Genomic DNA, 14,927 nt, shown 5'->3' on the forward strand with positions numbered 1-14,927 from the left:
TTCCCAAAGGGCCTCATGAGAAACTGGGACTGTTGTGGAGGGCCGGACCAACAGGCTGAACTCAATTCTGCTCAATATTAATTTGACCTCTTTATAAAAAGCAGTAAATTGTATGTTTTTTTATTAGCTGCTGCTGGTAGTAGTAGATGTTACAATTCGGCTATTAAAATGTGGTGCAAGCATTTTAAAAACGTCAACATCACATCACTATTCAATCAACATTCACAAAAAAGATTTTGAAAATGTTTGCAGTATTTCAAAGAGCAGCATTAAATTAACTTCATACAAAAATGTAATAAGTGCTATTGATATTTTGTTTGTTGTGTAATTACATCATTTGTGTTTTTCAGTTGTTTTTGTTCAGTGAGAGAAGGGTTAGATATTTATAAGAGCAATGACACCTCCAGCCCACAAAGCACACACAACCAATGATTCAAGTCTTAATGAGGGTAAATAATTACTGACTTACTGAATTAAAGACTGTTTTTTACTGGCTACGGGCTCTTGCTCGGTGAGACGTTTAGGGAACGTCTGTAAATTGGGGGACTGAACATTACCTGGGTTACACATGCATGATGTACACTTATTTATGTTTGATTTCTAATTTACCATGCCCAGGTCTGTTTTAGGACTTTAAAACAGAAGGAAAAAGAAACATAAATTGTATTTGCCACATGTGGTATTTAGAAGAAATTTTAAACTGGATTTAAGGACAAAAGTCATTTCTAATGAAAGCTGTAATTTTTCCAAATAAATTTGAGATAATTTAGGGATCCAGATGTTCTGTTTTATATATATTTATATATATATATATATGGACGATCCTCAGCCTCTTAATGTGCACAAAAATAAGTACTCAATAAAACTAACAATTTGAGATGGCTGAAGGTTTGATAACCTCCTAAATAATAAGATGAAATCTTTTACTCACACGTGTGGTCACAGAGTGCGACAGCGGCGTAGTAGTGTGCGAGAGCGCGGAAGTGCTCAGATTTGACCTGAACCATGGACGCCCATGAAAACGGCACGTAGTCCTTCATCAGAGGCTGCGTCATGGTCTGCTGCACCAACAGGTAAACATCCGACACCTGCGACACACGCAAGGTGAGCGTCACGGGGCACCGACAGAACCAACAGGGACGGACCGGGGGAACGAGCGCACTCACCCGTGCTGCTTCTTGAGCCAGGCGGAGCTGAGAGGTGAAGTGTGTGTCCTGAGTGGTGAGCGTGACGCGCTCAAACACACACTCCTGCACCTGGGCGACCATCAGCCGGACCAGCATGCACAGCGACGGGCAGCTCATGTCCAGACTCGGAGCGTTGGAGAAATTCTCCTTAAGGTAATTAAATGCACCTAAACACACACACACACACACACACACACACACACACACACACACACACACACACACACACACACAAGGAAATGGTTATACAACTTGACGAAACTCAAGAGATCAAGAGAATTAAAAATGGTAAAGAAATCCTTAGTTTCAGCTGTAGATTTAAAAATAAACAAAAGGTGGTAAATGTTCAAACAAAACTGACGGAGCAGCTGAGGTGAACAGGTTCAGCTGCTGGTGTGTAAAACAATGCTTCTTTATGTTTGCAGTCCAACAATGCCAGTGTAACATTATGCTGTGTGTGTGTGTGTGTGTGTGTGTGTGTGTGTGTGTGTGTGTGTGTGTGTGTGTGTGTGTGTGTGTGTGTGTGTGTGTGTGTTGTTTCTGTACCTGCAGCTCTCTGAAAGGCGTCCACGGCCACGTCGATGCCGGCCGTGGCCGAGCGGTCCTGCCGCGCTCCGATCTGCGTGTACAGAGCTGCGATGTTGAACAACACGCTGCCCTTCTCGAAGGCCAACGCTCGCTGACACGACGGGACGCCGGTCAGAGAGTCGTACCTGAGAGACGAGAAATTAAAAAAAAATAACAAAACGGGGGTGAAATCCCTCTTTGCGTTGCAGCCTTTTGTATGAAAAGAGTAACGGTAACGAATCCAAAAATCTTGAAATTAAAGCTGAAATTCAACACTGGAGTGAAGAGTTGGTGTTAAAGTTAAAGTGCAACGTGAATTCGTCCCCCGGAGTCAGACTGTCAACACCGAGTTCCACTGGGACCTTTCTGAGGTGTCTGGAGGGAAAACATTCGCTGCAGACCAGCTGAACTGTGGCGCCATGGCAACAGGGTTCTCCAACGGGAAGATTTTGTGCCTCAAAATATATGACCAAAAATGTGATCAAGGAACAATTCCCCAAAACACGACATTGGACGGCTGTGGGCCCCCGTCAGGTGGCACAGCTTTAAAAAACAGTCACAATCCTGTAGTGGAAATCACTGCATGGGCTCAGGAACACTTGGCTCTAAAGTGGGCATGTTGAAGCTTTTTCTGTTCCGCAAAAATTTCCCCCAAAATCTGATGTTTCTCTGCTCAACTTTGAGGTCTGTGGTGAATATACAGCATATAGCACAACTTTAGTTGTGAAGTTATCCATCTTTTTATGGCAGAAAATACAGTAACTGCGATAAGACGCCCAGATGCAGTAACTACAAAGACAAACAGCTTCCTCATTTCTATTGCATATTATAAAACACATGTCAGAGGTTATAAACTCTGTTTTGACTAAGCAGCACAGTCTTTAAAAGGATCGGCGAGCGCGTCCTACCAGTGGAAGTGAACTCCCAGATTCTTGTGAGCCGGGAAGAAGCGCTGGTCCAGGTAGTAGAGCTGGTTGTAGTACTCCATGAGCAGCTCCAGGCCGGCCTGGTTACGACTGGGCGTCCGCATGGCCTGGCCCAAAACAACCGGACACATGTCAATACACGTGTGATGTCACCGTTTCTTCTACCGACTTCATAAAATACTGAACCAGATGGATTTTGTAGGAAATTGTTCGGGTGCATTTATGAACCTGTCTGAGCTCCATAAGCTCTTTGAGCTCCTTGTCGTAGAGAGAGCTGTCCTCTCCGTAGTGCTCACAGATGAAGTCCTGCGAGGGGAGACGGAGACATGATGAGAAATCTGCTTCACATTTAAAACTCTGTGAACAAACTGCAGAGGACTTATAATAAATAAAGAATAAAGCCGTTTGTACTACTTTGTGATTTATCAAATATCCTGCTTGACATCATTCAGTAGAATACAAAAATTGTGTCCGTTTCATTGGTTTGTTTTTGCTCGCTGCTCAAATTGAAACTCCTGCATGTTTGTGAGCTGAAAACAAAAAGCTTTGTAGCCCACACATTTACAATAAAATGTAATTTTCATAAAAAGTTTTTGACACTAAATAAATCAAGTCAATTGATGTCTTTTAAATTGATCATCTAAACTGAAAAACTGCTCGTTTAAGAGGTTCCTCCGCTACCTCGTGTTCAAATACTTGAAACTTAAACTCAAAGTGATGTTTACACTTAAAGAACATTTCCAAGAGGTTTAAGGTTGTTTTCACCTGGATAGAAACTGTGAAGTCCACCTCTTTGGTTTCCTTTAAGCCCAGTGGGATCATGGGAACGTTGACGGCCTCGCTGTGAAGGGAAATAAATACATAAATGTGTGTTTGTGTGCATTATTTCACGTTAAACCAAGTAAACAGGTGGCGTAAGGTTCAAGGCAGCGCTGCCATCTGCTTCAAGCCCAGCGGGTCCTCTGATCAGTGCTTCATCCTGCTAAGAAGCAAAGCTAAAGCCAAGTATTGACCCTTACACCCTCGCCGCCCCCTCTCCCACACAGCCCCTCCTCCCTCCTCCCCCCATTCACAATGACCACAAACAAGCGCGCGCGCCACGGGGTCATTAATGACGCCGTAATCAGGGGATTTATCCCTCCCATGACCCGGAGCAGTGGAAGGAAAAAAGAAAATCTCTAAACACGCACAACTTCTTTTGTGTTGCTACACTTGTGGGAACCATTATTCACATAATTCCCGTAACCTGGACCGGAAACCTAATTCTACCTTAATCCAAGTCTTATTTTACATGGGGGAAAAACACATTAACTGGTCCTCACAAAGATAGCAGGTCACACACGAATGCTCGTTTCCCCAATTATAATTCAAATTAGTGTTGAATGTGGCCTGGAATGCAGCGGACACAGGAAATGGATCATGATTTGTGTGTGTGTGTGTGTGTGTGTGTGTGTGTGTGTGTGTGTGTGTGTGTGTGTGTGTGTGTGTGTGTGTGTGTGTGTGTGCCAGAGCTCTCTCACCTGTCCGTCTGGTAGACCTCCATGTTGCTGTTGAGCTCCTCCAGCTCCTCTTTGAGCAGCTGCAGGTTGGAGTTGACGAAGCTGAGCTCCATGGCCACCGTCTCCTTCACCTTGTTGTTGGTCGTCGCCCTGACGGATACAACAAGTTTATTCATATTTAACATGTTCTGGGGTTCCAGAAAAATCAGAGCCATCGCTGGGTTGCCATGGTGACTGATGATGTATGTATATACTTGGCTGGAAATCCCCCCCCGGTTATGCGATAGTTAAATTTGACCGGCTCAACATTAAGACAGGACCTGAGGTGAAAAAAAACAACAGATGTACCAGTTGGTTTCTTTTTGTACCAAGTTCTCTGTATTTGTACAGTTTTAGATGAAACATGTTAAAATGTGGGACTTCATGTGCAAACAGCCTGTTCAGAGCTGAAGATGATTATGTTCACTTATCCCGGACTTTGATCACAAGGCCTTCGCCTTTCACCCAACTGTCCGCCTCGTGTTATCCCACTGGGAAAGTCTTATTCTCACGTTTACATTTTTTTTATCCCAAGTTTTAGGCACATTTTTTCAGCACACACTTGCACATTAAGATCACAGCAAGAAGTCACTTGTGTGAGGCGAGTAGACAACGTGTCCTCTGAGGATAATTAGCGTAATCACTACCACTGAAGAGCATCCCGTCCTGCACCTTTAAGAGTCCCCAAATAAAAGTTAAACAGCTGTTAAACAGACTGATGGTGAATTCAAACTGTCATTTTTTAATTCATCCAGTAATTATCAACACCGACCACATCAATAAATTCAGGTTATTCTCTGGTGCTGTTATTCCTAAAGAGTGATGACATTTACATTTTTTTTTAAATCTTTTTTTGAATTTAAAGTCACTCTTTGACAGTTTGAGCAGTTTTCCATTCGTTAGGGTTTAAAAGTGCTGATTATTAACACACTTATCAAAAATGGGCAGCGAGACTCGCCTAAAAGAACAAAAAGGGAAGAGCAGTGCATTTTGGGATATGACTGGTTTGTACACAGCTCAGCTGACCTAACTTGTCTTCAAATAATTACATAACTAATTACATAATTAGTTCAGCTTACATCAACTCGACCTTTAACAGTTGAGTTTAAATGGCTGTTGATATACAGTGTGCACGTACAGTTAATATGATCAGACATGATAAACTGTGTTGAACTTACATGAGGTCGATGTGCCAAAGAGTGTTTTTTTTTGTGTTTTTGTTTGTTTTCTCAGTGAAATATGTGATTTCTTATTTTGGTCAAACAAACAGTCCAAAACCTCCCAAAGAATAACGACACACGACAAAGAAAAAAGCACCAAATCGATTCAGCTCCGGTTTCATAGACTTATTAACTTTATCCGTTTGTGTTTTGGACTGAAATTCAGACATAAGAAGCGATTTCAAGACGTCACTTTGAACTTGTGATGAATATTCGGGTCTTTTTTTTTTTCTTTTCTTTTCCATGTGATTCTTGAACACATGACCAAACTCGGCTCAAACGGCCAACTGAGGTTCACTTTAGAGCTTCTCTTAGATAATCTGCCCAGTTAGACCACTTTACCCTCACCTCTCTCCTCATCCGTCACTCCCTCTCTCTCCCCCTCTCCCTCTCTCTCTCTCTCTCTCTCTCACACACACACACACACACACACACACACACACACACACACACACACACACACACACACACACACACACACACACACACCTATATCTAGGATCAAGCCAAAGGCAATCTGATTAGTCAGCTTTAAACGGGCTGCCAAATATCCCCTTCACACACACACACACACACACACACACACACACACACACACACACACACACACACACACACACACACACACACACACACATACATACATACACCCCCGCATACACTCTGCAGCTTTTGAGGGAAAAACAACTCCGTCTCACTCATGACCTGACGTATCAGAGTTACAGAGGAAAAAGTGAGTTGTTTTTCTTTCTCATTTATTTTTGCAATAATAACCGAACCTCATCTGCCTCCCTGCAGAGAAACACCCTGCAGCAACACACTATGACGTCTCCATCGTCCAATCACAGACCCTGATGAGTTACAGCCCCTCTTTCATCTGTAATTAGCATCTTAACCCCCCTCCCCCCTCCCACCTCCCGTACACACACACACACAACAGTTTCAAAACTGAGCGAGGTGAAAATGAAAGCCAGACGTTTTTTTGTGTGTGTTGACCGGAAAGGGGGAGGACAGAAAAAAAAAAAAAAAAGGTCTGACGGTGCCAGACACATAAGTAGGGGGGTGGTGGGGGTGTAGATGAGCTTTGACGAAGCTCCGCTGGGAATCCGTGCATGGGAACAGGACGGGAGGTTGGACACAAAGCCGGCTGATTACAGGCCGGCAGGCTGTGTGTTGGTCCTCTTTGTCCCAACAGAAGAGGCAGGAGGGCCTGTTTTATTTCCCCTGAACTGAGTCATCACCTTTTAGGATAACAGCCGCCTGAATCAGGTCAATAATGGAGTTAGAGGAGAGAGTCCAAAACAGGAACAAAAAAAACAAAAACAAAAATCACAACTTGTTGCTTTGTTGACTGATTAATGGTTTTAAGTCATTAATTCAACAAAAATGCCAAAACATTCACTAATTCCACTGAAATGTGAGGATTTGTTGGGTTTTTTAAATTCTGTTTCACTGTGGCATTTGGCTGCAACTAAAAGAACATACATATATATATATATATATATATATATATATATATTTTATTATATTTGTAATTAATGGCTTGAGCTGGTAAAAAAAAGAAAAGAGAAAGTCCGTCAATTTATTGAAGCCCAAGTTGGTTAATTAATGAATTAATGAATTAATATCACACGAGACCAAAAAAAGTTAAAAACATAATCATGTTTTGTGTGTTTTGCTTGTAAAAACAGGCCTAATTGATTATCATAAGAGTGGTTGATTAATGTTCTGTTGACAAATCTGACTTTATCTCCTGTTTTTAAATACTTTGCCAAATGTTGTGAAATGTTGTGAAATGTTGTGAAATGTTTGACCGTTCGTCAGACGGAGGAAACAATCCAAAGAGGACTTTTTTTTTTTTTTTTACTTTTTCTGTAATTTTACAGAATGAAATAAAACTTCACGTGAATGTTAACGAGCGTTTGGTTGCCGCCTCCATCCGTCCTTCGTGAAGATGTTTGTGAAACACTGAGTTTGTCTTAAATCAGAGACGCTGTCGCTTTCTGCGTTGATCTTATTAGATTCTGATATTGGTGCCACGAAGGAGGCTGAAAGTAGCCTCTTGCTTTAATTAAGTGGCTCTTCCTCCTCCTCCTCCTCCTCCTCCTCTTTATGAGTGAGGGAGTAGCAGCAGCAGTGTTTTCAGAGTTCTGCACAGTGCTGCTATTCATCCTGTAAACGTTCTTTAAAACTGCCACAACAAAAGCGAAGGGCAGATGTATATTATAAGTATATTATAAGTATGTTATAAGTATGTTATAAGTATACTCTCTGGCCGAGTATTAATTGACCTCCGAGTTGGTGATGAACTTTCACAGGCCGAGGATTCGTTGAGGAGGCGGAGGGAGGAAGAGAGAGAAGCTGGATAAAGATAAAACACTTTGATGTTCTGCCACCGTTTCTTTTTTTTTTTAAATTTCTCCAGCAATAAAACTCCTGCGTGAACGACAGCCGGCTGCTTTTCTGACACGAAGCCGCACATTTATACCAAATAAAAAAATGTAAAAAAAAAGAAAGAGAGAGAGAAGAAGAAGAAGAGCAGACAAAAATTTGCACAAGCAGAGCGGCACATAAACATGCATGTTCACGCACAATGAACACAAACAGAGCCGTAAAAACTGGGTGGTGCTGGTGTGTGTGTGTGTGTGTGTGTGTTTAGGAGGGGAGCGACCTTTGACCTTTTCCCATCACGCAACGACAAAGAGTGAACCGACTCGGACGAGACCTGAATGGCAGGAAGAAGCTGAAGCTTTTCAAATTAAAATGAATGACGGGAACATTTATAACGGCCGATAAAGTTGGTCAACACTTTATCAAAACACTTTTTTTTTTTTTTTTTTTAACCCCAGTTTGTGTCTTTAAATCCCGTTTCTTAAACGGGTTAAAGCCGACACCGTCACCAATTGCCGTGTTGTGTTTATTTCCGTAGTGACTGCGTGACAACACGCTGAAACTAAAACCTCGTCGCAGCATCGTCAGCGTGGCGTCCGGTTCCCCCGCAGCCGCTCACCTGAACAGGTTCTCGGCTCCGGCTCTCATGCGCATCTCCTTGTTGATCTGCTGGTTGATGCGAGCTCGTCGATGCTGCAGTTTGCTGCGCTGAGTCTGCGCGAAGGGATCGCAGCCCTGCGGAGAACGTAAAGAAACAGACGTTTTACAGTTAACTTAAGACAGCTGTGACCGTTAGACGACGATAACCTGGATGAAGCCTTTTAAAAGTGGATAACGTGTCATCAAAATAAAATAACAAATAAAAAGAAATCGTGAAAATAATCAGTTTTACCAATTTTTAAAAATTCTATTTAACAATCTGACAGAGAGCCAGCGTTAATAGGTGGATTACTTAATCAATTAACCAATCAGCATCCCCGTGTCAGAAGCCTGGTGACACACACAGAAAATTCTCCTCTACTTAAACTAAAGATTTAAAAAAGAGACATTTAGAGAGAGAGCTGCAGCAGGTAGTTAAAAGTTGTGTAGTTTCAGAAATAAGGTGAAAAACTGCCAAATAATTTAGCAAGTAGCAAAACATAAAAGGGGATATTTGTGTTTCTGGACGTCCCCGATGACATCACTCACAGCTGATCACATCCTCTAAAACCTTAAAATAACTCAATGGTTATTTTTAAGTTATTAGCTAATGTGAAAATTGCATTAAGTATCCAATACATGCTGTGCAGCCTGGACAGAAAGCCACCCGAGAGGTTTTACTTCGCTCTCCCATCCTATTTATCGCTGCTCCGACATCTGTGCAGGTAAACACCTGGACCGAGTCCAAGCCCACTTTCTCTGCAGTGCAGCTTTCCAGCAACACACACAGACTAACGTGTAAACCTGTAACCTGCTGTGCAAAAATCTCTCCTCCACTTCACAGTCAGGGAGCAGAAAGGTGAAGCGCTTTTAATCCGTAGTCATTCATAGTTTTCAGCCATGTTTTTCTCCTCGGGAGCAAGAATCTGTTATTTGAATATTATTCTGCCTGATGTACCCGATATTATTCTTTGAATAATGTGAGGCCGGCGTCGGCGCCACTGCAGGTACAAAAAACAGGTTTTGGATTTTCAAACACACCCCGATAGATAGCGATAATTAAAGGATCGGTCGACTCCAATTACAGTAATGCATATTTTTCCACACTTATGGTGGTTTACAGCCACAGTTTTGTTATTTTCCGCTCTAGTTTTTAAAATATCTGAGATTTCTGCTGACAAAGATGTTTATCCAAAGGTCAAGTAAAAATACTCAACGTGTATTTGTTGACCTGCACAGAGGAGGGGTTTATGGGTAAAAAGCAACACCGCTTGTGAAGCCCTCAACAAAAAAAAGTCACAATATTGCTTCAATTAAAACAACTAGTTTGGTAGCAAGAGTTTTTATTGCATATAATGCACCTTAATGTATGAAAGTAAAATTTTGAAGGACTTGAACTTTACTTGAGCGTTTGATGCGACTTTATACTTCACATTTCTGAGAGAAATATTGTACTTTTTAAGTCTACGACATTTACCTGAGAGCTTTTAAAGATTCAACCAGTTGTTGGAATAAAATAAATAAAAACCAGCGTGTAGTCGAGGTCACAATCGAAATCTCTACAAATTGTTCAACAGCTCCATTAAATTGCGATCGATTTATTTTTCTCTCTCTGGCGTTCTCACATGGTTTCATTAAAATGATGTAATAGCTCAGCAAAAATTTACATGTACTCGCATTTATTAATCTTAAACTGGATATAAACCAGCTCCACCTGCAGCAGCTCCCACAGTAAACATGCTGCTGAAGACACTGATGCTGCACTATTAATAATCTGATGATGTCATATATAGTCAGACTTACTTTAACTACATTTTCACTGCTAATATTTCTGTACTTAAATAGGATTTTTTTTTTTTTTTCATGCAGAACTTTTAACTTTTAAAGGAGTATTTTTTTATTTTTTTTACATCAATGTATGAGTACTTTTACTTTCCTGAAGGATGTGAGTGTTTATCTTGTGCTGTGTGTGTGTGTGTGTGTGTGTGTGTGTGTGTGTGTGTGTGTGTGGGGGGGGGGGGGTCCCGGGGTGTCTCACCTTTCGGATGCTCCCACTCTGGCTGCCGTCTGCGGGTAACGCTGCGGGCAGGTCGTCGTCCGAGCCGCCGTCTGACAGGGACATGTCGGACCCTCTGTGGGGGGGCGAATCATTTAGCGCTGCTGACGTCACCAGTCACACATACAACACACCGTACTTAAAACTCAACTTCTCAGCTTTTAAAAAGATGTTTAAATAAACCCGCTTTTTTAACCCCCCCCTCCTCCTCCTCTCATCCCCCCCCCCCCCCCCAAAAAAAAAATATTAAGCCTAAACTGGCACGTTCAGTTAGCTAACGTTAACCACTTGCCTCAAAGCAGCTTCTTCCATCGTGAAGTGAAAAGACACCGGCGGGTCGACAAGTCCCTACATTCCTCCACAGCTTTTTTTTTTTTTTCCGCCAACTTTGTGAAAAAATGTCCCAGTAAACAGGAAACTCCAAGAAGCGGAGTTTTAAGTGGCCTCGCTCGCCGCTCCGACACCTCCTCCGCTCGCGTTTCGTTTTTTCTTTCTGGTGTGCAAGCTGCGAGAGCTTATTCACAGAGGCGGGCCGCGAAAGGAAGAGGCTTAGCCAATCACGTTACAGCAACCGAGAGCGACAGTGAATGTGACGAATCGCTGGGAGGATCGGGACCGAAAGGCAGACCGATCGGACCAATCACGAGTCGCTCAAAGCGTCCCCTCTGCTGCGCGGACCGTTGCTACGGTAACGGCAGGGCTGTGGCTTGTGTGTGGGCTCCTAAAAGATTGTGGAAGCTCCGCCCCCTCACTGGAGCTGGAAAAAGAAAATGTACAAAATAAAATAAGTTAAAATAAAAAATGATGGTTACTCGCACATATATTTCCAAAGGGAAAATATAATTTCCTCCTCCTGTTATGCTTGAAGATATATAGAAAATAAAAAATAATGATGCTGCTAATGTTAACACTTAAAACATTTTGCTCAAGTTAAAGCAGACAAAAGCAACCTGTGTGTATTAAAAGTTCTGTATAAGTATTAAAGTGAACAAAAATTATAATATTATATAATAATATAATATGGATTATTAAATTGCGTATGGATTAACAAGTAAGCAGAATTTTAATGATGAAGGTGGTTGTGGGGGATATTTTGATATAGTAGTGGGCATAATGTGTAATATTTTGTAGACATTATTTTGTATGTAAAATCTCTATCTGCAAAGTAGATAACTGCAGCTGTCAGACTGGCTAAATGTAAGTTTTAAAAGGAAAGAAATGAACAACCAAAATACCTCAAAACTCAAGTTTAAGAACTGTACTTGAGTAAATGTACTTAGTTAAAAACTTTAAAAAATATATATATATATATATATTCCACTTCACTTTTTGAGTTGTTTTTTTTTTTAAATGCATTCTAGTATCCTGCCACTTGGGGGCAGTTTGGTCCTTTTCATGACCTAAGATATTGTGTTGTGTTTCTACAGTGCATCGAACCACTTTACATTTTCTATAAACACTTTATCTGCATGCTTGATATCTCAACATATTTGAAAAATAGTACAATTATTGCGCAAGATGTGGAAAAGCTGTGTGTGTGTTATTGCATTTTTCTAAATCTAAGCTGCCAACATAGTTATAGTTTAACTAAGTTAAAATAGTTATAGTTAGATCATGCTTTTGCCTCCTCCTGACAAGCTGAACTACAAGTTGCCTTCAGCAGAATCGACCTTTTATACTCCGTTTGAACCTTTTTCTTTTTGCTCTGGAAGTCACCGCTTAAAGCAGCAGAGTCAGAGTCAGAGTCAGAAATGATTGAAGAAGAAGCTCCTGTAAACTTTCCTCCTGCGAGGAAATCAATATCAAACAAAGTTATGACATTTGAATTCGTTTGCAGCATCCTCTTCACGCCAACGCGCCGTCCTGCCGGTCTGGGACATTTTCAAACAATCAATAATTTAGTTTCTCTCTTTCAGCACGAGCGACGAGGAGGACCTGCTGTCACGGTGAAAGAAATGTCTGTTTAGTTCAAAGTCAAGTGCAAACGCAGAATGTGATCCAGGTGTGACACACTGACCACCGACAACATCACACTAAATGGACCTGAATGAAAGGTAACATGAAGGCCTGCCTGGCTGTGGAGGCAACGGGAACTCACAGCACCAATCAAACAAGGTGACATCTCATGGGACGAAGCTGCCCGAGGTGGCAGGAGGTCTCACTGAGGAGCACGGGGTGGAGGGGGGGAGGTGACGGGGTTTAGGGAACAGATGGTTGCCTGGGTGGTTGGCTGTCCTCGCAGCCACTTTCATTAGCTCCTGTGTCGTGCACTTCTTTTGAACGGGTCCAGGCCTCTCTGACAGGATACAGACTGAGCTTGTCCTCAACATACAAGGAAGGCAGAAAATACGTCAAACTTCAGGTGCTCTGAGGTGATGAAAAATTCAGGGAGGGGTCGGAGGAGGAGGGGGGGGGGGGGTCGGTTGTGTGCTGTCAAATTAGATATATCTTCTGCTGCACATTCTCCTTTTAGCAAGAGAGTTGTTGTTTTTTTTGCTCTTGTCTGGTGATGACGGGGTGAATGGATCCAATGAGGATGACCGTCAGACGCTCATCGAAACGGATTCTACGAGAAGCAGCTTTAAGTTGTTTCTGTGTGTAAACTTGTCGGGTGAAGTTTTGGCTTTCAGAGAAAAATTCATCTGGACAGAAAATCTCTATTCTGTGTCTTGTTATGAGGCTTCAGCCAGATGCTGTTTATCTCTCTGGTAGAAATATGCAGCCCAAATTTATTTCTCGAGTGATTCAGTGAAAATCAAACTTAATTGAGCAAAAATATTTGATGAGAAATTAATAAAACACAGAATTGTGAATCCTGTCAAAAATGTACGTAATCTTTCAACTTTAGAAGAAACGATTTTTTTTTTAAATTACTGAAGTCTTCAATAAGTACAAACAAAATTATAACGAAGCCATTTTAAAAATAAAAAAAAGTCAATTTAGAAAATGTATGACATATGTTGCATATACTGTTAAAATAAAATATTTTAGCATGAAATCACACATTTTCATCGTCCTTACTTTGTGTAGGCGTGAAAAACAAGCGGCCCACCGCTGGTACACTCAGCCTGCATGGTGGCTGCTGCATCTGTCTACATTCAGTTTAATAAAGGTCATCGGTTGTCGAATGTTCGAGGTCAAACAAGTGAACAAAAAGCAGCCGAATGATTTTTGTTCACCCGCGTTCAGAGCGAGACGCACAGAAAGAGAGATCGAGAGAAAAAAACTGCCCCCTCACCTGTTAAACTGTCACCGTGCTAGAAATAAAGTCCACACAGGGTTTCTGCTGTGTTTATAGAGTGCGTTTAGCCCAGTTTAGCCACCAAAACAAAACACGTGATTAAGTTTACCACTTTTTGTACTTCCTCGAACAACCACTGTCACGTGACCTTTGTCACGCGACTTCAGTCACGTGACCTTTTTGGACGAGGCAAAACGTGGCACCGACGGTATCCTGTGGTGGACTGAGGCTCGAGGAACTAACAGACTCTTTGACCTAATGATGGAAACGATTTTTAAAAAAAAGAAGAAAAGTGTCAGAATTCGACCCCAACGAGGAGGACGTGCATGTTTGTATTTCAACGATCCGTCCAGTAGAAGTTTGAGATATTCCAGCCTGGACCGACCGTCCGTTAACCACGCCGGGTTTTGGCTCATGATATTTTGGAGCAGTACAATTTTCATGCCCCAGATATCCATATTGCATTCATACGGTATTACACATGAGCTGCGTGCTGTGCTCATTAGTATTTCCTCTGCATCCTCACAGCACAGCAGTTGGTCACTGCCTTACAGAAGCCTAGTGAAGACTGTGAAGTTGTTGAAGGAGGAACAAAAAAAACACACTGCAGCACCCTCAAGGTCATGTTTTCTATGGATTTTGTGGGGTTTTTGTTTGGTTTTTTTTAAATCATAAAACATCCAAGTTATGCATCTGAGAGATTCCAGTTGGTTCTGTGATTTAAGAAAATGTCATTTTAATGCTTTGCTGCTTCGGGAGGACACCCACTGAAATAACATCTACAGTATATTCTGCTGTAGCTGTGACCTTACACAGATATTTCAGACTGCTCTCCATTGTTTCTGACGATTTTAATTCAAATGAAGAAAAAACTGAGGCTGTAAAATTGCGTCCAAGTTTATCATTGAAGCTTTTAAGTCTAATATAGACATATTCTAGAAGAAACCAACAAGAGGCTGACATATCTCACTTTGTTGTTCTTTGGTTTGTTTTGATGTGACATATGATGTTTATTGTTGTTAGTGCTGGGTATCCTTCAAAATATTCAGATATTTGTACTGATACCTTGACTTTGGTAATGATCTTTAGTTTCCATGCAGTTTAGAGGGGGAGAGTTCAACCCAGCTTGTTTTCTGTAACAATTTACAAATGTTCCCTAAAT

At 41.6% G+C, this 14,927-nt stretch overlaps 1 protein-coding gene across 1 annotated transcript in view; it reads right to left on the reverse strand.

Annotated features, from left to right (window-relative positions):
• rhpn1 (rhophilin, Rho GTPase binding protein 1) overlaps positions 1 to 10,988 on the reverse strand; it is a 15,751-nt gene extending 4,763 nt beyond the window's left edge. The window contains exons 1-10 of the mRNA XM_069723118.1: positions 10,817 to 10,988; positions 10,507 to 10,600; positions 8,449 to 8,564; positions 4,201 to 4,329; positions 3,446 to 3,521; positions 2,909 to 2,986; positions 2,663 to 2,787; positions 1,734 to 1,900; positions 1,167 to 1,354; positions 932 to 1,088 (exon numbers count right to left, since the gene is read on the reverse strand). Coding sequence (XP_069579219.1) covers positions 932 to 1,088; positions 1,167 to 1,354; positions 1,734 to 1,900; positions 2,663 to 2,787; positions 2,909 to 2,986; positions 3,446 to 3,521; positions 4,201 to 4,329; positions 8,449 to 8,564; positions 10,507 to 10,600; positions 10,817 to 10,836 — 1,150 coding nt within the window. The 5' untranslated portion in view covers positions 10,837 to 10,988. The remainder of the gene's footprint in view (positions 1 to 931; positions 1,089 to 1,166; positions 1,355 to 1,733; positions 1,901 to 2,662; positions 2,788 to 2,908; positions 2,987 to 3,445; positions 3,522 to 4,200; positions 4,330 to 8,448; positions 8,565 to 10,506; positions 10,601 to 10,816) is intronic.
• Between the last annotated feature and the right edge of the window lie 3,939 nt (positions 10,989 to 14,927).

This window comes from Brachyistius frenatus, unplaced genomic scaffold, assembly GCF_029030835.1.
Source record: "Brachyistius frenatus isolate BFR_SWC_R1_liver_20210118 unplaced genomic scaffold, ASM2903083v1 Contig_316, whole genome shotgun sequence".
NCBI classification, from domain to species: Eukaryota; Metazoa; Chordata; class Actinopteri; family Embiotocidae; genus Brachyistius; species Brachyistius frenatus.